This window comes from Nycticebus coucang, chromosome 3 (genome assembly GCF_027406575.1).
Source record: "Nycticebus coucang isolate mNycCou1 chromosome 3, mNycCou1.pri, whole genome shotgun sequence".
In the NCBI taxonomy this organism is placed as follows: Eukaryota; Metazoa; Chordata; class Mammalia; order Primates; family Lorisidae; genus Nycticebus; species Nycticebus coucang.
The window spans coordinates 130,041,832-130,065,778 of NC_069782.1; the positions used below are offsets into that span (position 1 = coordinate 130,041,832).

General features: G+C 38.9%; 1 protein-coding gene across 4 annotated transcripts in view; it reads left to right on the forward strand.

The window, feature by feature from the left end:
- The window catches only part of SLF2 (SMC5-SMC6 complex localization factor 2), a 57,206-nt gene that overhangs the window by 13,699 nt on the left and 19,560 nt on the right, over window positions 1–23,947 (forward strand). For 3 of the 4 annotated variants that reach the window (XM_053583921.1, XM_053583918.1, XM_053583920.1), the window contains exons 5-13: window positions 1,141–2,129; window positions 3,121–3,191; window positions 6,596–6,718; window positions 7,620–7,787; window positions 8,735–8,837; window positions 15,288–15,363; window positions 16,572–16,713; window positions 22,073–22,175; window positions 23,259–23,435. In XM_053583921.1, coding sequence (XP_053439896.1) covers window positions 1,141–2,129; window positions 3,121–3,191; window positions 6,596–6,718; window positions 7,620–7,787; window positions 8,735–8,837; window positions 15,288–15,363; window positions 16,572–16,713; window positions 22,073–22,175; window positions 23,259–23,435 — 1,952 coding nt within the window. The remainder of the gene's footprint in view (window positions 1–1,140; window positions 2,130–3,120; window positions 3,192–6,595; window positions 6,719–7,619; window positions 7,788–8,734; window positions 8,838–15,287; window positions 15,364–16,571; window positions 16,714–22,072; window positions 22,176–23,258; window positions 23,436–23,947) is intronic. The other variant, XM_053583919.1, reaches the window with a different exon arrangement.

Sequence of the window (23,947 nt, forward strand, 5' to 3'; positions counted from 1 at the left end):
CTAGCCTGTGTGATAGAGCAAGACTCTCTCTCTAAAATACACACACACACACACACACACCCCTTGTATTTGATTCTTAGGGCTGCTGTAACAGAGTACCAAAACCAGTTTGGGATAAAACAACAAATTATTGTCTCTCAGTTCTCGAAGCTAGAAGTATGAAATCCGGATATCAGAAGGGCCCTTCTTTCTCTGGCAACTCTAGGGGAGCATACTTCCTTACCTCTTCTGATTTCTGGTGTTCACCTGGGGTCCTTGGTATTCTTGGGCTTGCAGATGCATCACTCCAGTCACACAGCATCTTTGTGTATTTTCACTTTGCCTTCCTTCTGTGCATCTCTGTCTCTGTGTCTAAATTTCCCCCTTCATAAAGACACTGGTCATACTGCATTGCCACCCACCCCTAAGGACCTGATTTTTAATTCAATTATGCCTATAAACTCTATTTCCAATTAAGGTCACATTCCGAAGTTCTGGGGTTAGGACTTCAACATATCATTTTGGGGGGGGGGACACAGTTCAAAACATAGCTAAAGACTAGAGGGATAGATGGGTAAAGAGTAACTAGTAATTAAGTACTAGTGTAAAGGACGTGGGATAAAATAATAAATTATTGTCTAGTAATAATAGTATATAATTAATAGTAATTAAGTACTAGTGTAAAATTTTTTTATGAGAAAATTTATCTGCCTTCAACTAGTTTTCATATATGTGTTTTAAAGTACTATACCTTTAAATGTAGAAATGTTAACATTTCAGTAACCAGTGGAATCAAGTAATCCTAGGTGTAAAAGAATATTCACTTTGAGGAAAAGTGCCTATGGAATCCTTTCCTTCCTATAAATAGACACTTGTTTATGTTTTAGGGAGTGACACCTTTAATTTCTGTTAATATTGTAAACTTTTCATGACATTGGAATGAAAATGAGCATTTGTTATTAGCTTTAAGTTTCTTGGACATTAGTATTTATCTAGTCGATAAATGATATTAACTCTTTTTCCTTATTTCTTATGTGGTGAATAATCTCAACTTGAACTTTTAGAATTTAAACATTTCAACAGGGTATTCTAGACACTGAATAAACTTTACTGAAACAGGAGAGTATACTTTTCACTAATCTGGCAAAAATTAAATTTTAGCAGGCTCTAAGCAGAATAAATTCCCTGACAAAAGAAAAAGGAATTCTGTGGATTCAGATATGAAAAGCACAAGAGAATCTGTGATACCAAAAGCAAAAGAGTCCTTCCTTGAGAAGCGTCCTGATGGACCACCTCAGAGAGAAAAATTTATAAAACATATTGCACTGAAGACACCTGGTGGTGTGTTGCGCTTGGAAGATATAGCCAAGGAACCAAATGATGAAACTAGTTGCTCCTCTGCAGGCTTGGCACCTTCAAATTCTGGCCACCATTCTTCTAGGAATAGTGACCAAATCCGTGTGGCAAGTACCAAAGAGACTAAGATACAGAAACCCCACTTACCTTTACCTCAGGAAAAATCTACGATTAAAAAAGCTAGCAACCTTCAGAAAAGTAAAAGTGCTAGCTCTGTGACATCAAAGGAGACAAAACTTCTACCTTTACTTTCCCATGTTCCAAGTGCTGGTTCTTCTCGGGTACCATTAAATGCTAAAAATTGCACTCTTCCAGTTCCTAAAAGAGATAAAGAGTGTTCCTCATCTAAAGAATGTTCTGGGCATTCTGCTGAATCCTCCAAATACAAAGAACACAAAGCAAAGACTAATAAAACTGATCCTAATGTGTCTTCAGGGAAAATTTCTGGGGAATCTTTGCCTTCAGAAAATGGCACTCCTACAAAGTCTCCCTCAGCTACTTTGGAAGTTGTGCCAGGTATCCCAAGCCCTACAACACCTTCAGATGAAGTCCCTTCAGATAAAGAGAGTTCAGGAAATTCCAATGCAGGTAGCAATGCACTGAAAAGAAAACTAAGGGGTGATTTTGATAGTGATGAAGAAAGTTTAGGTTACAACCTAGACAGTGATGAGGAAGAGGAAACATTAAAATCACTGGAAGAAATAATGGCTTTGAACTTCAATCAAACTCCTGCAACTACAGGAAAGCCTCCTGCTCTTTCCAAGGGGCTTAGATCTCAGTCATCCGACTATATAGTAAGTAGTAGCTCTGTGACATTTACCTTTACTTGAAGAGGGAAAGATGGATTGACTAGTGAAAAGAGGGTTAGATTGTTAAAACTTTTAAATTCAATATTTATTACAACTTACAATTGGACTGAAACTGGTATAATTCTTGTTTGGTAAATGAGTTCCCCCATCTTTAGTTTTATTACTGTAAATCAGTGGTCTCCAAACTTTTTTGATCTCAAGACACATCTATTCGTAAAAACAATTTTTGAGCATGTACCCCAGTATATATGTATACTTAAATATTATATACATGTACCACTATAATACTGTGTACTTTCTAAAGCATATGCAAAAACAGAATTTAGAAGAAAGAAGGAAAAAAATAAGTATTTTCCTATAGAAGTTATGTAGAAGTTACTATAGACTAAGTTCTACTGGAGTTTCTATAGAAGTTCCATATAAATAGAAGTTCTATTATTTTCTTCCTGCACCCCAATGGATCACCTTGCACACCCCTGCTTTGGAGACCACTGCTGTAAATGAAGGTAGAGTGTAGAAATGTTGTTAATTGTGGTGTGCAATTTTATTTATAAAATGCTTAATTCTATCTTGGGAATAAACTGAATTAAATTCTAAGATGTCTGTAAAATTTGGTGGGGAAGGTATTAATATGCCATGGTATGAAAATTTACTAGTTTGATTCCACTAAAATAAAACTTAAAAGTAAAGACGAGGTAGCCATAGAGCCCTTGAGTGTTTGTAGTGAGATCCTAAGCCTAGCAGGGTTTTGTAAGTAGTGGCTTTTTTAATAGATGATAAAATCAAGTTGCCTGCAGTACAAAATACTAGATTTAGAGCATAGAGCATGACGATGAAAATTCTTCTTTAAGAAAGGTATCATCCTGGCCCAGGTTATTGAAGGAAAATAGTCTTTAGTACTCTGAATAACTTAAAACATCCTAGTTTTCTACTAAGATATATTATAAAGCATTTCTAAATTTTCTTCTTATTTTAGGAAAATGTTCATACAGGAACTTACACAAATACTTTAGAGCGTCTAGTGAAGGAGATGGAAGACACACAAAGGTTAGTTAGCATCAAGAATTATTAACTAAATTAAACATTGTGCATGTGTGTATGGCTTTTTATTCTTTGTTAGAGTACTTTGTACTTTTAATTTACCTTAAAAAAAAAAAAACATAAGTTAGCATGCATTTTGTGCAAGTACCATTATAATAGTTCTTCTGTTGTCAACTATGTTAGAAATAAGATACACTTTTGTTCATAGGCTGGATCCAGGTTTCGTAGTATATACTGCATTAAGTAATAATACGAATTCCTTTCTGTTTATCACAATTAGTATCTAACAGCTGAAATTCTTGATCAAAAGCATGGGTAGAATTTGTGTTTTTTTAATATTGTAAAATATATAACATAAAATTTATCATTTTAACCATTTTAAGTATACAGTTCAGTGACATTCACATCTTCCCGAACTGAAACTCCATACCCATACTTCCCTTCCCCCATGACCTTGGCAACTACTTTCTACTTTCTGTCTATATGAAATGAACTATTCTAGCTACTTTAATATAAGTGGATTCATAAAATATTTGTCTTTTTATAGCTGGCTTCTTTCATTTAGAGTAATGTCTTCAAAGTTCATCTGTGTCATAGCAAGTGTCGGAAATTCCTTTCTTTTAAGGTTGGTTAGTCCATTGTATTGTGTATATAACAATTTTGTTTATTCATCTGTTGATGGTTGCTTCCACTTTTTGGCTATTGTGAACAATGCTGTTGTAAATATGGGTATATAAATCTCTTCAAGTCCCAATGTAAGTCCCTTCACTTACATTGTTAATATATTTATAAGTGGACTTGCTGGATCATATGGTAATTCTGTTTAATTACATTATTTTCCACAGTGGCTGCATCATTGTACAGTCACACTGACAACTGAATGGTTCCAGTTTCTCCAGATCTTTGCCAACACTTGTTATTTCTTTCTTTCCTTCCCTCCTGCCTCCCTCCCTTCTTTTCTTTTTTAATAATAGTTGTTCTAGTGCAGTGGTTTTCAACCTGTGGGTCATGACCCCTTTGGGGGTCAAATGACCCTTTCACAGGGGTCGCCTAAATATATCCTGCATATCAGATATTTATATTACTATTCATAACAGTAGCAAAATTATAGTATGAAGTAGCAACGAAAATAATTTTTTTAGTTGGGGGTCACCACAACATGAGGAACTGTATTAAAGGGTCGTGGCATTAAGAAGGTTGAGAACCACTGTTCTAGTAGATGTGAAGTCTTAGCTCCTTATGGTTTTGATTTGCATTTCCCTAATGACTAATGATGTTAAACATCTTTTCAAGTGTTTATTGGCCTCTTGTATAGCCTCTTTGGAGAAGTGTCTTCTCAGATTCTTTGCCTGTTTGTCATTGGGTTGTTTGCGCACAGAATTTTTTAAACATCTATATCAAGTTACTCTTGAAATTTATAGTCATGATGTACGCATACACAGAAATCAGAAAGTTGAGATTTATAATTATCCTAATGACATTTATGTGACTAATTGCAGACTGTTTTTGCTAATGAAAGGGGAAAAATATATTCTTGGTTAATTCAGGAAATACCCTTGAAACTAGCCCAGAGAATTTCATTCAGAGCTCAGCTGACTTGATTATGTAGAAGCTGGTATATGCTATGAGTCTCAAACTTGGTAACTAAGTACCCCACTATAGAACAATTAATAGGTTAGATGTTTTCCCCTCTCTGAATTTAATTAGTGAAATTAAATAATTTAAAATTATTTAAATGTTTCCTGATCTGTGATGTGAAATCTGCGGTTATTTATTTAAAACCAAGTGTTGGACAGATCAGAGGCAGAAGTGCCAGTTTGATCTGATGGTAGGCTCTTTTCTGCAACGATATCCATCGGGAGTAAGAACCTTGGTTAAACCCAAGCATGGTAGTGGGTGCCTGAAGTCTCAGCTACTGGGGAGGCTAAGATGGGACAATGACTTGAGGTTGGAGTGAGCTATGATCTTGCCACTACATTTCAACCTGAGAAACAGAATGAGATCCTGTCTCCAAAAAAACTGTGGGATTGTTGCAATGATTTAAAGTTAATACATAAAGCCCTTAGTATGATGGCTGTCACATAAGTGCTCGGTAAGTGTTAGGTATTGTATGTTGATTATGGTAATGACAACAACTACTCCTAGAAAGCATAATTAACTTCAGGTTGTGTGTCTGCTAGAACTCAAATGAAGGTTAAAGATTAGAGAGGATAACCAAATTAGTGATTTTTGTTTCTTGCCATTTTTCTTTTCCCATTCTCTTTGGACAGATCATTCTTGAAGTCCCAGCTATTGAGACATATTCAAGTCTTTTATGCAATGGAACACTATTCTGATAGCATATTGGTAGCTGGCTAAAAGCTTAGGACCTAAACTAGACTGTCTGTTTTAGTAAAAATTATACATCATGATGTATTTGGGAGACATTATTTGATCTGTAGTATAACTAAAATTGTCATATAACAAGGTACTTAATAAGGGTTTTCCTTGGTGCTGCTTTTAGGTATAAAGTAAAGATTTTTTTATCTGGGGGGTAAACTATTATATGCCATATATATATATATTTTTTTTATTTATTTATTTATTTATTTTTTTTTTTTTCTTGAGACAGAATCTGACTTGTCTCCCTAGGTAGAGTGCTATGGCATCATAGCTCACAGCAGCATCGAACTCTTGGGCTCAAGCGATTCTCTTGCCTCAGCCTTTCTAGTGGCTAGGACTACAGGTGGCTACCACAACGCTCACCTATTTTTTTTTTTTTTAGAAAGTCTCACTATGTCACCCTCAGTAGAGTGCTGTGGCATCACAGCTCACAGCAACCTCCAACTCTTGGGCTGAAGCGATTCTCTTACCTCAGCCTCCCAAGTAGCTGGTGTTTTTTTTGGGGGGGGGGTGTTTGTTTTTAGAGAGAGGGGTGTCTTGCTCTTGCTCAGGCTGGTGATCTGATGATCTCAGGAAGTCCACCTGCCTCAGTCTCCCAAAGTGCTAGGATTATAGGCATGAACCACCCGTACCCTGCCTCCCATGTGTATTTTTTATAATTTAATTTAGATTTGCTTTTTCTATACTCACCATTCTACTAATAAGAATAGTTTTTTGTTTGTTTGGTTTTATTGAGACAGGGTCTCTCTTTTGTTTTTTTGAGACAGGGTCTCTCTTTTGTCCAGGCTAGAGTGCAGTGGCATCATCATAGCTCAGGGCAACCTCACTGCTTCAACTTCTCAAGTGACTGAGATTATGGTTCATACCACCACCATGCCCAGCTAATTTTTTTATTTTTTGTAGAGATGGGTCTCACTATTGCCCAGGTTGGTCTCAAGTTCCTGGCCTCAAACAGTCCTCCTGCCTCAGCCTTCCAAATTGCTGAGATTAGAGAAACTACTTATTATAGCATTCTTCTCAATTTTTAGGCTAGATGAACTGCAGAAGCAACTACAAGAAGATATACAGCAGGGCCGAGGCATTAAATCCCCAATCAGAATTGGAGATCAAGACAGCACAGATGATGAAGATGGACTCTTGGAAGAGCACAGGTACAACATTTTTCATAATGCATATATGCCCCTTTTAAGTTTTTACACTTTTTCCGTTTTGTTTTTATAAAGTAAATGAGCTGTTGATGGCTATTAGTTAATAATTTTTGATGGGTTTCTAATCCATCTGTGATGGGTTTGAAAGACAAATGTTAGGGCCAAGTTATATCTTGGTTATTGATGCTTTTCACACATCTAGTGGCTTTTAAGCAAAGCGTACTTTTTCTTATGCTAGTCTTCTAATTTGAGATTAACATTGGTTTTAAAAAGTTTTCTTGGCTCAGTGCCCATAGCATAGTGGTTACGGTGCTAGCCACATACACCAAGGCTGGTGGGTTCAAACCTGGCCCAGGCCTGCTAAACCACAATGACAACTGCAACAAAAAATAGCCAGGCATTATGGTGGACACCTAAGGTCCCAGATACTTGGGAGGCTGAGGCAAGAGAACCACTTAAGCCCAAGAGTTTGAGGTTGCTGTGAGCTGTGAAGCTACGGCACTCTACCAACGGTGACATAGTGAGACTTTGTCTCAAAAAAAAAAAAAAGTTTTGACTCGGCACCTGTGGCTCAAGCAGCTAAAGTGCCAGCCACATACACCTGAGCTGGTGGGTTTGAATCTAGCCCAGGCCCGCTAAACAACAATGACTGCAACCAAAAAAATAGCCGGGCATTGTGGCAGGCGCCTGTAGTCCCAGCTACTTGGGAGGCGGAGGCAAGAGAATCGCTTGAGCCCAAGAGTTGGAGGTTGCTGTGAGCTGTGATGCCACAGCACTCCACCCAGGGTGACAGCTTGAGGCTCTGTCTCAAAAAAAAAAAAAAAATTTATTTTACCCAGCTTTTTAGTACAAAACCATGTGTAGTGTAACTAGATGATATTCACTGACTTTTTTTGTGTTTCAGGGAATTTCTAAAGAAATTTTCAATTACAATTGATGCTATTCCTGATCATCATCCAGGTGAAGAAATATTTAATTTCCTCAATTCTGGAAAAATTTTCAATCAGTATACGTTGGATTTAAGAGACTCTGGTTTTATTGGACAAAGTGCTGTAGAAAAGCTTATTCTTAAGTAAGTAGAAAAACAGACATTTTACTTTTTATATATAAAAAGTTATTCTAAGACTTCTGACTGTTGTAATCTTTTAAAGGGTTAATTTCTATTATCAAGTTTCCTAATCCTCTTATTAGTACTCCTCTTTGTGTTTTATTTCATTATAGGAAGCAGTGTAGGACAGTTGTTTGGCACTTCATATGCTTTTATTAGTTAGGATTAAGATCAATATATAATAGCAGTGACTGTCAAAACAACAATGGCTTAAACAAAAAGTATATTTCAAGACTGGTGTGTTGGTTTCACCATATAATCTGTCTCCACCATTCTTAGCACCTGAAGCTTCCAGGTGGTATTGAAACTTCAGCCTTTATGTACAAATTCCCAGAAATTCTACACATTTCTACTTATAGTTAATTTGATAGAAGTTAGTTAACATGGCTGCACCTGGCTACAAGGGAGGCTGGGAAGTGACATTTGTTTCATGAGCCAGTGTTCCCACCTGAAAATCAGAGTTCAGTTACCAAGAAGATAGGTAAAAATAGATGTGAGGATGGGCACTATAGTTTCTACCCAAACTGGTCTAATTTCCCTCAGTACATGATATCTCGGGTCTAAAGAGATCATACTAATTCTGGGCCTGAGTTTTATGAAGTATATTCCCAAGCTGGTAAAAGCAGATATCCTGAGACTTGATATGATCTCTGTCCATACTGCAAGCAAATGTAGCTTTGTCCAGCAGATAAATGTGGAGCCAAGCCAACAGTTTGAATCAGCTTTATAGGCCATCAGTTGTATTTCTTTTAGGAGCAACTCATCTATATTGGTATAGAGCCTATTTCCATGAACTAAGGATAATTTGCTTGCTCATTTCCCTGATTATGTCAGATGTGATGGTGGTGGAAGCAGTAGAAGTGTTTTGTCACGAAGTTAACAGTCATACTGGTTTCACTTTATTTTTTCAGATCAGGAAAAACAGATCAGATTTTTTTGACAACACAAGGTTTCCTTACCTCTGCTTATCACTATGTTCAGTGTCCTGTACCTGTGTTAAAGTGGCTATTCCGGGTAAGAAAAATGTTTAGAGGTTTATAGTTGCCTCCTACTATATTTCCCAGTAAAAAACAAACTTTAATTAAATTATAATTTTATTTGCCCATTACTAGAGAAAAAAACCAACCCTGTACATTAAACCTATGATTTCAGTAGGTAAGAATGAAGCAAAATGAGTTAATATAAAGAGATTACAGGCTTGGTGCCCATAACTCAGTGGTTAGTGTGCAGGCCACATACACTAGGGCTGGCGGGTTCAAACCCAGCCCAGGCCTGCTAAACAACAATGACAACTGCAACAATAACAACAAAATAGCTAGGTATTGTGGCAGGTGCCTGTAGTCTCATCTACTTGAGAGGCTGAGGCAAGAGAATCTCTTTAAGCCCAAGAGTTTGAGGTTGCTGTGAGCTGTGACGCCATGGTACTCTACCGAGGGCCACATAATGAGACTCTGTCTACAAAAGAAAGAGAGAGAGATTACAAAGGAAATGCTAATGTAGAAGTTGGGTAGTATAGTCAGTAATGGTAATTGTGCCTGAGACATTGCATCACTCTAGTTAATCACTATTATACTTATTTTTTTAATTAAGTTTTTTTTAAATTTGTCACTGACTTGACACTCATGTAGTTTGTTTTGAAAGGGGTCTCCTAATGCTTATATACCTAAATTTTTTTTTAACTTTTATTATGTTTATGAGGATACCTGTATGTATATTTTCAGCATTTCAATTGTATACTAATATTTTCCCATTTATATGAATATTGTGGAGGTGCAAATCCAACTATTTCTTTTCCCCATTCATATTTAACACTTAAATCTGCTTAAATAATTATTTTTTGTTTTATTTATGTGGTGTGGTAACTTTTTTTTTTTTGGAGACAGGTTACTAGAATGTTCACTTTAATAAAATCGTAAATGTATGAAGAATACCTATTGGACGAAAAAGATTCATTGCATAAAAGAATTCTTTATAATACGTAAATGTTTACCCCAGAAATCATATAAACAAACAAAAAAATCAGTGGTATCAGAGAACTATAGTTATTACATATAAATACGTGAAGGAGAAGTGGGAAAAATATATGGGGTTTCTATTGTGGGCTTTACGAGAGCATTTCAAGGAATCTTGTATTTGGTGAGAACGGAATAGATATTCCACTACAGCCTTTTTTTCATATAATTGGTATTTTTGAGTGCAGCTGTGCCAGGCATTGGTGAGAATAGCACTGAAAATATCAGTGTCTCTGATCTTATAAAGTCCGTATTCTAGTGTAGATGAGACACACAATGAAATGTGTGCATGTACATTTATAGATAATAGTGTGTCAGATAATAAATGCTATGAAGAAAATTAAAGCATGAGGCCAAGCATAGTAGCTTACATCTGTAATCCTAGCACTCTGGGAGGCTGAGGCGGGTGGATTCCTTGAGCTCAGGTGTTCAAAGACCATCCTGAGCAAGAGACCCAATTCTAAAAAAAAATAGCTGGGCATTGTGGTGGATGCCTATAGTCCCACTACTTGGGAGACCCAGGCAAGAAGGATTGCTTGAGCCTCGGAGTTTGAGGTTGCTGTCTCAAACAAAAGAAAAGAAAATATGCTAAGATAGATACAGGGAGTACTAGGATGAGAAATTTTACCTTTTTATTTTTAAAATGTTTTAATTTTTTTGAGACAGCCTTGTTTTGTTGCCCAGACTAGAGTACAAGTGGCATTGCTGTGGCTCATTGCAACCTCAAATTCCTGGGCTCAGGTGATCCATCCTGCTTCAGCCTCCCAAGTAGCGAGGGCTACAGGTGCATACCACTGGCTAATTTTTCTTAATTTTTTGTAGAGACAAGGGTCTTGCTATGTTGCTCAGGCTGGTCTTGAACTCCTAGCCTCAAGCAATCCTTCTGCCTTGTCCTCCTCCCAAAGTGCTAGGATTATAAGCATGAGCTCCTATGCCTGGTCTTTACCTTTGTAAAATATAAGATAATTAATAATGGTCTTTCTGTTAAGGTGAGATCTGCGTGAAGGAATAGTTTGTCAGTGTTACTCCTAAAGTGTTCTCTACTACTCCCCCAAGTAAATGAACACATGCTCTAGATAAGGTCCGTTGTACCAGGATTCCAGTAAGCCTTTTACCCATTTATCCCACCCACATATTTTTAATGATCACTATGCAAAACTTCATTTGCTGTCATGCCAGGGCTTCATTAGTCTTTAACTGTACATGTCGTTTCTTAAACGTACAAGTAAGACTTTGCATTTATCTATGTTTTATCTTCTTGATGTGGGCCCCCATCATTATAGCCTTTAAAACCCTAATTATGACATATATAAGCATATCTTCATTTAAGAGTTTTTGGACTCTTAAATATTTATTCTCTCTTTTTTTTTTTTTTTTTTTTTTTTTTTTTGCAGTTTTTGTCCAGAGCTGGGTTTGAACCCACCACCTCTGGCATATGGGGCCAGTGCCCTGCTGCTCCTTTGAACCACAGGCGCTGCCCAAATATTTATTCTTTGAAATCCAACTAATAATCATTCAGTAAACACTTTCTCTGTGTAAGACACTTTGTCTTGATTCTCTTTTTCAATTTCAAGTCTGTTTTCATAGTGGAGAATGTATAACTTTTTAAGTATATTTTAGACAGTACAACAGAATTTACCCTATAGTCCTAACTAGTAGTTTGTAAATTTAAAACATAAAAATGTTTGCATTTTTATGATTTTTTTTTTTTTTTTTTTATCATGAGTAAGTATAGTAGACCAGAAAGAGTTTACTACCTCCCGCCCTACCTCCCTCCAAGACAGTCTGACAAGGTGCTATGGCATCATAGCTCAACCTCGGAGTTTTGTTTTTTTTTTTTGAGATGGAGTCTCACTTTGTCACCCTCAAAGGAGTGCCCTGGCATCACAGCTGATAGCAACCTCAAACTATTGGGCTTAAGCAATTCTCTTGCCTCAGCCTCCCAAGTACCTCCCAATTCTCTTGCCTCAGCCTCCCAAGTAGCTGGAACTGCAGACACCTATCACAATGCCTCGGGTTTTTTGTTTGTTTGTTTTTAATAGAGACAAGGACTTGCTCTTGCTCAGGCTAGTCTAGAACTCGTGAGCTCAGGCAATCCACTCCCCTCAGCCTCTCAGAATGCAGCAGCCTCAAACTGTTAAGCTCAAGTGATCCTCCTCTTGCCTCAGTGCTCAGAGTAGCTGGGACTACAGGCACCCACCACAACACCCAGCTAGTTTTTCTACTTTTAGTAGAGATGGGGTCTTGTTTGCGCTCAGTCTGGTGTTGAACTCCTGAGATCAGGCTATCCACCTGCCTCTGCCTCCCAGAGTGCTAGGTTTATAGGAGTAGCCAGGGCACCCAGCCTTTTTTTTTTTAATTTTCAAAAAGAATTTTTTTTTTTTTTGTGAGACATAGTCTCACTATGTTACCCTTGGTAGAGTGCTGTGGCGTCACAGCTTGCAGCAACCTCATACTCTGGGACTCAAATGATTCTCTTGCCTCAGCCTCACCTGTGGCTAGGACTACAAGCACCTGCCACAATGCCAGGCTATGTTTGTTTAGCAGGTTCAGGCCAGGTTCGAACCCATCAGCCCCAGTGCATGTGGCCAGCACCCTAACCGCTGAGCTACGGACACCAAGCCAAGAATTCATTTTTGATTGTGGAAGTTCAAGTGAAATGGAAAGGAGATTGAATTATTATTATTATTATTATTATTATTATTATTATTATTATTATTATTATTTGTAGAGACAGAGTTTCACTTTATGGCCCTAGGTAGAGTGCCATGGCATCACACAGCTCACAGCAACCTCCAACTCCTGGGCTTAAGCGATTCTCTTGCCTCAGCCTCCCAAGTAGCTGGGACTACAGGCGCCCGCCACAATGCCCAGCTATTTTTTTGTTGCAGTTCGGCCGGGGCCAGGTTTGAACCCGCCACCCTCAGTATATGGGGCCAGCGCCCTACCGACTGAGCCACAGGTGCCGCCTGAGATTGAATTATTTTTTTTAAAAGATGGCTGAACTCTTTCTAAGACTTAATTTCCAGAATCTGTTACATGTTGGTCAGTGTTTCCTAGAGTGTTCTCTGCATACAAAAATTGCTATGTAACTTTAACATAAACAGGACATCAGAATATGTTTTATAAATTGTTTGCTTCAGGTAACAATAAATTTGAATTTTTCGTGTCAGAGTAAGTATAACTATATTATTCTTTTTAAAGGCTTTATACTATTGGATTCTTATGTCAGGCTATACCATGATTTACTTAACCCAGTCTCAATTGATAAGACATTAAATTGTTGTATATACTTCTTTACACATTTATTTAAGTATGTTAAATTACTGTATTGCCCAGCCTACCCATCCACCCACTGGGTAAAAAGATGATTATCTAAATCTTGTCCTGTGTGCAACTTGTCTGTGAATGGTGCTGCCTCCTAGGGGTGGAGCTCAATGACACAAACATAGCAAAGACTATTCCCATAAATTTTGTTTGAAATGACATAAGCCATATTCCTGCTTGAAGGCAGAGTTAGGGTTATTCCTCTTTACATTTTAGGTTTAAATTTGTTATAATATATGGCTCCTAGGCAAAAGACAAAGATAGTAAAATAGCAACACAAAGTACTGGAAAAAAGAGGAGGTATTCTCGGTAAACCCACTTTAAAATCACTTTCAGTTTATTCTGATTTTTTAGATTTTGGGGGGGAGGGTAGAGTGCAGTGGTGTCACAGCTCACAGCAACCTCAAACTCTTGGGCTTAAGCAATTCTCTTGCCTCAGTCTCCCAAGTAGCTGGGACTACAGGTGCCCACCACAAGGCCTGGCTATTTTTTGTTTGTAGTTGTCATTGTTGTTTGGCAGGCCTGTGCTGGATTCGAACGCGCTAGCTCTGGTATATGTGACTGGCACCCTAGCCACTAAGCTACAAGGCACTGAGCCTAAATTTTTTAAACTTGAGATTTTCTTTCCATAAAATTGTCTTTTGAAAGTTTTATTGTCAGGCGGCACCTATGGCTCAAGAAACAAGGCTGGGGGTGGCAGGTTCAAATGCGGCCCTGGCCAAAAACTGCAAAAAAAGAAGGAAAAAAAAGAAAGTTATATTGTCTCTGCATCAAATTCCTGTATATGAAAAGTCTAAATATATCAAAGTATAAATATGATAATTTTCCATAAATATTGCCAAATTACTTTAAAATACTTACCAAATAGCATAAGACTACTTCCCTCATTTCTAGTACTCTTATGAATACTGGGTATTATCCGTATTCTTGATCTTAACCAATTTTGAAGTTAACTAATTTTTTTTTATTGCATCGCTTTAATTACTAGTAGTATTGAGCATCTTTTAAAAAGTATATTATTGGCCGGGCGTGGTAGCTCACGCCTGTAGTCCCAGCGCTGTGGGAGGCTGAGGCGGGTGGATTGCCTGAGCTCAGAGGTTCAAAACCCATATGAGCAGCAGTCAGCCAGAGTAAGACCCCGTCTCTACCAACAACATCAAAAACAGCCAGCACCACAGGAGAAAGAAGAAAATCAACAAAAAGGAGTACTTCAAACAAAGAAGAATGAACAAGCACACTGAAAAGGTGCTTTCCTTTTTCCCAAAAAGGAAAAAAAAGAAAAAAAAGTATATTATCTCTGGCGGCGCCTGTGGCTCAAGGAGTAGGGCGCCGGTCCCATATGCCGGAGGTGGCGGGTTCAAACCCAGCCCCGGCCAAAAAAAAAAAAAAAAAAAGTATATTATCTGTATATTTGTATCTTATTTTTCCAAATATTTTTACTAGTTTATGGTTTGATTTTTGCCTATGGTATGATCAACCAGCAGCCTTTTCCTTTATGGTTTTTGGTTTCATGTCATGAAATAATATTAGAAAGACATATTTTTAGTTTCAAATGTTACATTGTTCAAGTTATAAATGACAGTTGTAAAAACAAGCAGTATGTTAGAATGTGAAGAGTCCTGATGCTGGGTCTAGGCGCAGTGGCTTGTGCCTATAATCCCAGCTACTTGAGAGACTGAGGCAGTAGGATCACTGGAGCCCAGGAGTTTGAAACCAGCCTCGGCCAAATAGCATGACTTCTCTAAAAAAAATGAGAAAAATAAATATGCTAGTCATGGTGGCGTGTGCCCGTGGTCTCAGCTACTCTGGAGTCTGAGGCCAAGGATATAGAGAACTATGATCACATCACTGCATGCCAGCTTGGGTGACAGGGCAAAACCCCTTCCCAAAAAGGAAAAAAAACAGCCCTGACTTCAGAATCAGACCTGGATTTAAATTCCACCTTCTCCATGTATTATATTGGGTATGGTATTTAATCTCTCTGAACCTTTATATTCATATGCCAAATGAGGACCTCATATAGGTTATTGCAAAGCACATGAAACCTTTATGTGTACCTAGTAAAAGGTAAGTTGCTCATGTTTTCTTTCTTTCTAATACCCTATCATTGATCTACTTTTGACAGATGATGTCTGTTCATACAGACTGTATTGTGTCAGTGCAAATTTTAAGCACATTAATGGAAATAACAATTAAAAATGGTAAGTAAATTTACTATGATTTTAAAGTGTATATTATATGGAATAAAAATTTATTTCTGCAATCAAAAGTCCTTAATAATGAAGTAAAACTCAGGAAATGAATATCTGCATTTTTCTAGTAGCATAGAGAAAAAAGGTTTAAAGTGTCCAACCTTTTGCCTTCTCCGTGCCACATTTGAAGAGGAAGAGTTGTCTTCCTCTTACATTACATACACAAGCTCTAACAAAAGCTGATGTGCATTAAAAAGTTTGTGCATTATTTTTGAAATACCTACCACCACAGATAACCACAGAAGTCCTCACATGCACATTCAGCCCAAGGGCTGCAAGTTGGACATATCTGGACAGTCGTCCAGCAGCTGTTATCTAATATTTACCAATGGCTTACTTTGCTGAGTAAGTAGAAATTGTTGCACAAAATAAATATATAACTAATTGGACAATTGTAGTTGGCTTTGGTAAGCAACAGTATTGTACTGATAATACGTTAAGGCATATTTAAAACATCAGTTGCAAAAGTTTCTCACCTTTGAGAGCCTTAATAATAAAAATAAATATAGAAGACCTAATGATAAGCCTCGATGCCCATAGCACACTGGTTACAGCACCAGCCACATACACCAAGGGTGGCAGGTTCGAACCTGACCCAGGCCAACTAAACAACTGCAACAAAAAATAGCCAGATGTTGTGGCAGGCACCTGTAGTCCCAGCTACTTGGGAGGCTGAGGCAAGAGAATCGCTTAAGCCCAAGAGTTTGAGGTTGCTGTGAGCTGTGATGCAACAGCACTCTACTGCGGGCCACAAAGTGAGACTCTGTCTCAAACAAAAAAAGCCCTAATAATAAAAGAAGTCTTAGAGTTTACCTGTTTTATCTGTTTTAGGTGTTTGGACTGTAAAGGCACTGAAGATGATACAATTTTCCAGTGTTATCAGTAGTTGGGATGTTATTTCCAATCATTTTAAAATATGTTGCTTCCTTCTGAGTTACACTCTTTTATCTATAACTCTAGAATATTTTCTTTATAAATGTCATTTTCTTTGTATTCTTCTGGAAATGAATAATCCCTATGAGCATTTTATAACATATAATTAGCAGCTGTCATTTCTGTGAAATCATTGTAATCATGTTTCACATGCAGACTATCAGCTTGCAAGTGTGAGTTTGTAGACCAACAATTCAGAATAAAATATTTCTTCTCTTAATTAGATACCTTCAGTGACTCACCAATTTGGCCCTGGATCCCATCATTGTCTGATATAGCAGCTGTGTTTTTCAACATGGGGATTGATTTTAGATCTTTATTTCCTCTGGAAAATCTTCAGCCAGACTTTAATGAAGATGATCTAGTGTAAGTTTTTTTTACATAATTAATTCTAGAAATATCATTTCAAACAATTCACGTACAGTTAATGTATTAAGTTAAAGATTCATTCTTGAATTTTTTTTATATCTCTCAAAGTTGGGATAACTCCTGAATTAGATACATTCTTAACATTTGCCTTAATCTAAAGACCATCGTGGCTCGGTGCCCATAGCTTAGTGAGTAGGGTGCCAGCCACATGCACCAAAGATGGCAGGTTCCACCCCGGCCCGGGTCTATTAACAGCAATGATGATTGCAACTAAAAAATAGCTGGGCATTGTGGCTGGTGCCAGTAATCCCAGTTACTTGGGAGGCTGAGGCAAGAGAATTACTTGGGCCCAAGAATTTGAGGTTGCTGTGAGCTGTGATGCCACGGCACTTTACCTAGGGCGACATAGTGAGACTCTTGTCTCAAAAATAAATAAATGAAGACCATCGTGATGTTTAGCAAAGTAATAATAGAAAGATTAAGATTGTCCATTGTGGGCGGCACCTGTGGCTCAGCGGGTAGGGCACCGGCCCCATATGCCGAGAGTGGCGGGTTCAAACCCAGCCCCGGCCAAACTGCAACAAAAAAATAGCCGGGCATTGTGGTGGGCGCCTGTAGTCCCACCTACTTGGGAGGCTGAGTCAAGAGAATCGCCTAAGCCCAAGGATTTGGAGGTTGCTGTGAACTATGTGACGCCACGGCACTCTACCGAGGGTGATAAGGTAAGACTCTGTCTCTACCAAAAAAAAAAAAAGGGCAGTGTCTTTGGCTCAGTCGGTAAGGCGCTGGCCCCATATACCGAGGGTGACGGGTTCAAACCCGGCCCCAGCCAAACTGCAACAAAAAAATGGCCGGGCGTTGTGGCGGGCGCCTGTAGTCCCAGCTACTGGGGAGGCTGAGGCAAGAGAATCACTTGAGCCCAGGAGTTGGAGGTTGCTGTGAGCTGTGTGAGCCCAGGAGTTTGAGGGCCATAGAGTGAGACTCTGTCTCTACAAAAAAAAAAAAAAAGATTGTCCATTGTTATTTAACATTGTTTTGGAGCAACTGGCGAAAGCAATAAGACAAGAAAAATTAAGAGATATGACAGATAACTCAAAGAATTTGGTATGGGTGCCAGGCTATACAATTAATAAAGAAAAATTAATAGCTCTCAGATACCTGGACAGTAAATAGTTAAAGGATACACTGGAAGAGGCTGGGTACAGTGGTTCACACCTATAATCCTAGCATTCTGGGAGGCCAAGATTGCTTGAGCTCAGGAGTTCCAGAGACCAGCCTGAACAAAAGCAAGACTCCTGTCTCTAGTAAAAATAGAAAAACTAGGGCAGTGCCTGTGGCTCAAAGGGGTAGGGCACTGGCCCCATATGCCAGAGGTGGCAGGTTCAAGCCCAGCCCTAGCCAAAAACTGCAAAAAAAAAAAAGAAAAGAAAAGAAAAAATAGCCAAGTGTTGTGGTGGGTGCCTGTAATCCCAGCTACTTGGGTGGCGGAGGCAAGAGGATCTCTTGAGCCCAAGAGTTTCAAGTTGCCATGAGCTATTATGCTACGGCATTCTAGCCAGGGCGACACAGTGAATTCTATCTCAAAAAAAAAATACACTAGAAGAAAAGTCTTTCATTACAACAGTAAAAAACAAAATGAAATATCTAGGAGTAAACTTAACTAGAAATGTGTGTGTGTGTGTAAAACATTACTATGGGACAAAAAAGACCTTATTAAATGGAAAAACATACCATGCTTTCAAGTATGAAAGTTCAGCATCATAAATAATGAGATTCTATAAGAAAGGTCAATAAGGCCAAGCTCAGTACCTCACACTTGTAATCTTAGCACTGTGGGAGGCCGAGGTGGGTGAATCACTGGGTCTTATGAGTTTGAGACCAGCCTAAGCAACAGTGAGACTCCATCTCTAATGAAAATGAAAAACTGAGGCAAGGCCAGGTGTAGTGGCTGACATCTATAATCCCAGCACTTGAGAGGCCGAGGCAGGTGGATTGCCTGAGCTCACAGGTTCGCAGCCAGCCTGAGCCAGAGCAAGACCTTGTCTCTAAAAATAGTCAGGCGTTGTAGCAGATGCCTGTAGTCCCAGCTATTTGGGAGGCTAAGGCAAGAGAATCACTAAGCTGAGGAGTTTGAAGTTGCTGTGAGCTATGATGCAGTGACACTACCAAGAGCGACAAAGTGAAACTGTCTCAAAAAAAAGAAACATTAACAAGATTTTTGCTGTTTGGCCCAGGTGTGGTGGCTCACACCTATACTCCTAGCACTTTGGGAGGTCAAAGCAGGCAGATCGCTTGAGCTCATGAGTTCAAGAACAGCCTGAGCAACAGTGACACCCAATCTCTAAATAATAGCTGGGTGTTGTGGCGGGCTCCTGTAGTCCCAGCTACTCGGGAGGCTGAAACAAGAGGATCACTTGAGCCCAAGAGTTTGAGGTTGCTGTGAGCAATAACACCATGGCACTCTACCCAGGGCAACTGAGTGAGACTCTGTCTCAAAAAAAAAAAAATTTTTTTTTAATGAAAAATGAATAAAGATAGAATGGTTGCATTAAGACATAATAAATGTGAATGTTATTTAGCAAAATAAGAATTTTTGAATTGGTTACTTACCAGTTGAAGGGTTACTTCAGTCAGGTTTAGTGGCTAGAGCAGGGAGGTGATAACTATAGTCACTCTTGTAAGAGTGGTAAAGGAGGCTCAGCGCCCATAGCTCAGTGGTTAGGGTGCTGGCCACATACACTTAGGCTGGGAAGTTCGAACCTGGCCCAGGCCTACTAAACAACAATGACAACTTCAACAAAAAAAAGCCGGGCGTTGTGGTAGGTGCCTGTAGTCTCAGCTACTTGGGAGGCTGAGGCAAGAGAATCGCTTAAGCCCAAGAGTGAGGTTGCCCTAAGCTATGACGCCACTGCACTCTACGGAGGGTGACATAGTGAGGCTCTGTCTCAAAAAAAAAAAAAAAAGAGGTAAAGGAAGGTGGACACAGTGAAGCAGGAGTGAGCTGGTCAATGTTTAAACAAGAGCAGCCAGTGACTGTGGCTCACACCTGTAATCCTAGCACTCTGGGCAGCTGAGGTGGGAGGATAGCCTGAGCTCAGGAATTCTAGACTAGGCTGGGCAAGAGCAAGACCCCATCTCTACTAAAAATGGAAAAACTAGGGCAGCGCCTGTGGCTCAAAGGAGTAGGGCGCCAGCCCCATATGCTGGAGGTGGTGGGTTCAAACCCAGCCCCGGCCAAAAACTGCAAAAAAAAAATAGAAAAATTAGCTGGGTATTGTGGTGGGCACCTGTAATTCCAGCTATTCGGGAGGCTGAGGCAAGAGGGTCTCCTGGGCCCAATAATTTGAGGTTGTTATAAGCTATGATGCCACGGCACTCTACCTAGGGCAACAGAGTGAGCCTCTGTCTGAAAATAAATAACTAAATAAAACAACATGAACAAGAGTCTGGATCCTCTTAAGATATTATCACATTCACTCTTTTGTTTTGTTTTTTTGTTTGTTTGTATGTTTGTTTTTTGAGACAGACTCTCAGTCTGTTGCTCCATGCTAGAATGCCACAGCCTCAGCCTCGCTCACAGCAACCTCAAACTCTTATGGGGGTTCTATTACACAGAGGTAATTGATTAAAACATTGGCCATTGGTGATTAACTCAATTGCTAGACCTCTAGGTTGGACTAAAGTTTCAACTCTCCAGTCACATGCTCTGACAGCCAGTCCCCATCCTTCAAGAGTCACTTTATTGGGTCAGGCACAGTGCCTCACGCCTGTGAGAGTCCTAGCACTCTGGGAGGCAGAGGTGAGTGGATTACCTGAGCTCACCGGTTTGAGACCAGTCTGAGCCAGAGCAAGATCTCATCTCTAAAAATAGCTGGGCATTGTGATGGGTATCTGTAGTCCCAGCTACTTGGGAAACTGAGGCAAGATAATCAATTGAGCCCAAGAATTTGAGATTGTGAGCTATGATGCTACAGCACTCTACCAAGGGTGACAAAGTGAAACTCTGTCTCAAAAAAAAAAAAAAAAAACTTCATTAGCATAGACACTGGTATGATTGAGAGGGTCTTATATGAATAGCAGAAGAGTCTGTTCTTATCCCCATCTGAAGTTCCCAGGGTGTTAGGATCTTTATGCCAGGAACTGGGGACAAAGACCAAATGTGTGTGTGTATAGTTTTTTTTTCTTTTTTTTTTTTTTTTTTTTGAGACAGAGCCTCAAGCTGTCGCCCTGGTTAGAGTGCCACGGCATCACAGCTTACAGCTACTTCCAAATCCTGGGCTTAAACAATTCTCTTACCTCAGCCTCTCAAGTAGCTGGGACTACAGGTGCCTGCCACAATGCCCAGCTATTTTTTGGTTGTAGTTGTCATTGTTCGGCAGACCCAGACTGGATTCGAACCCGCCAGCTCTGGTGGATGTGGCTGGTGCCTTAGCCACTTGAGCTACAGGCGCTGAGCCAAAACCAAATGTATTTTTTATTATACCACAGTGAGATAAATATTCATATTTGTTTGTTTGTAGATAAAGTACCTGTGGAAGGAAGGGCTAAAACTAGTAGTAATTTTGTGTGGGAAAAGAAAACGATTTGCTAAAGAGCTGGACTGGCAGGGCAGTTTATCACAGCATATTATACCTTTTGATTTTTTTTAACTATGTGAATATAGTATTTTTCAAAAAATTAAACAAAAATATCTTATCTTTTGGAAGCCAAATACATGCATCTCCTTTTCCACGAAACTTCACCCATAACCTCAACCAGAATCTGAGTGTTTTGAAATGTTTATATTGCTACAGCAGTTTATTTAGGCCACTATGAGGTCTTTATTATGAGTTCTTTAGAGTCAGAGCCACTTTCTGTAGTTTTCTGACACCAAGAGCAATGAGGATGATACCTAAAAAAAGTAGCTGGTTAAAGGGAAAACTAATGTATAAAGATAGAAATCAGGGCGGTGCCTCTGGTTCAAAGGGATAGGGCACCAGTCCCATATGCTGGAGGTGGTGGGTTCAAACCTAGCCTTGGCCAAAAACTACAAAAAAAAAAAAAAGATAGAAATCAGATTACCATTTGCCGTGAGTGGGAGATACTGGATTGTGCCTGAGGGGACTTTGAGGTGCAATGGAAATGTTTTAATTTTTGATTCAGGTAGCGGTTACTTTGATATATATATATATTATATATTTAAACACACTTGTATATATATATGTGTTTATCAAAACTTAAAATGGATACAGTCTTTTTGTTGTATGTAAAATATACTTCAGTAAAATATAATTGTTTAAAAGAAAGTTCAGTATTTCTTAAAAGTAAGTAATTATTTCGTGCCTAATTTCACATTGCTTTTTTCATTCCTAAACAGTTCTGAAACACAGACAACATTGGGAGAAAAAGGAGGTGAAAATTCATCTTGTAAGCCAATTTTTTCAACTCTTCCTGAAACCAACATTTTAAATGTGGTCAAGGTAGGAGAAAGTATTTTTTCTTTTGCACAGAGCTTATGGTTAATGTTTAAAAAAAATCGCTAGTTTCTTACCATGTGATTTTCAGTCTCTAAAATTTCTTAGCAACAAATAGTTGTTTTTGCTGTTTTTATTTATGTTTTAATATTAGGAAGGAAAGGGAACTTTAGGTCAGAGTTTATATCATTCTTGACACCAGTAATTTTTTAGAAGTATGACATATGAAGAAAAAATTATTATTTACAATATAACTTAGTGATCAAGAATTAGTAACAATGGGAAAAGCATTTTTAATGCCTGAATCAAATCACTGATACTGAACCATTCATAAAAATCTGGAAAATAGAGAAGAAAGTGCCATTTAATTCAACTACTAACATTGAGAATTTCTTGCTTTTTTCTAGATGTTTAATATTAGTTTTCTGTATAGTTCTCTGTTGTATCTTTTGACAAAGAGATTTTTTTTTTTTTTTAAGAGACAAGAGTCTCACTCGGTCCCCCTCAGTAGAGTGCTGTAGTATCACAGCTCACAGCAACCTCCAGCTCCTGGGCTTAGGTGATTCTCTTGCCACATCCTCCCGAGTAGCTGGGACTACAGACGCCTGCCACAACACCCGGCTATTTTGTTGTTGTTGTTGCAGTTTGGATGGGGCTGGGTTCAAACCCTCAGTATATGGTGCCAGTTCCCCAGTCACTGAGCCACAAGCGCCCCCCAACATAGAGATTTTATAATTAAAGCTCTTCAAGTAAAATATTTTTCTCCTAAAGTGGCTCAGCACCTACCACTCCATAGTTAAGGCACCAACCATATACACCAAAGCAGACAGGTTTGAACCCGGCCTGGGCCTGCTAAACAACAGTGATGACAACTGTTGTTTAAATAGCTGGGCGTTGTGGCCAGCACCTGTAGTCCCAGCTACTTGGGTGGCTGGGGCAAGAGAAATGCTTAAGCCCAAGAGTTTGAGGTTGCAATGAGCTGTGACACCATGGCCCTCTACCGAGGGCAACATAGTGAGAGACTGTCTCAAAAAACAAAAAAATACTATTTCTCCTAAAGTTATTTTATTTATGCATTTATGTCAAAAGTTTCTAGGCTTGTGCACATCTATACATCCGGAAGGTTACCAGGATCGTGAAATAATGTTGCTGATTTTAATGTTGTTTAAAATGAGTTTGGAAAAACAGCTGAAACAGATTCCTCTAGTAGACTTTCAAAGCCTCCTGATAAACCTGATGAAAAACATCAGAGATTGGAACACAAAGGTAACATTACTTAAAACTTCAGTATTAGTGGGCGGCGCCTGTGGCTCAGCGGGTAGGGCGCCAGCCCCATATGCCGAGGGTGACGGGTTCAAACCCGGCCCCAGCCAAAACTGCAACAAAAAAATAGCCGGGCGTTGTGGCGGGCGCCTGTAGTCCCAGCTACTCGGGAGGCTGAGGCAAGAGAATCGCGTAAGCCCAAGAGTTAGAGGTTGCTGTGAGCCGTGTGACGCCACGGCACTCTACCGAGGGTGGTACAGTGAGACTCTGTCTCTACAAAAAAAAAAAAAACTTCAGTATTAGTTTTTTGCTCAACATCATAATTTGATTTTATAGTGCATGCAGAATTAATACTCTTAAGTCCAGTTAAGGACTTTGGTAACTTTGAAATGAACTAAAGAAAAGACTGTGTTTGATGAAGCTGTATTATTTAAATTGATAACAGTCTTTTCTAAAACTACAGCCATTTATTCAATAAAAATGTGTTTTTGGAGATTTCCTGTGGACTAAGCATT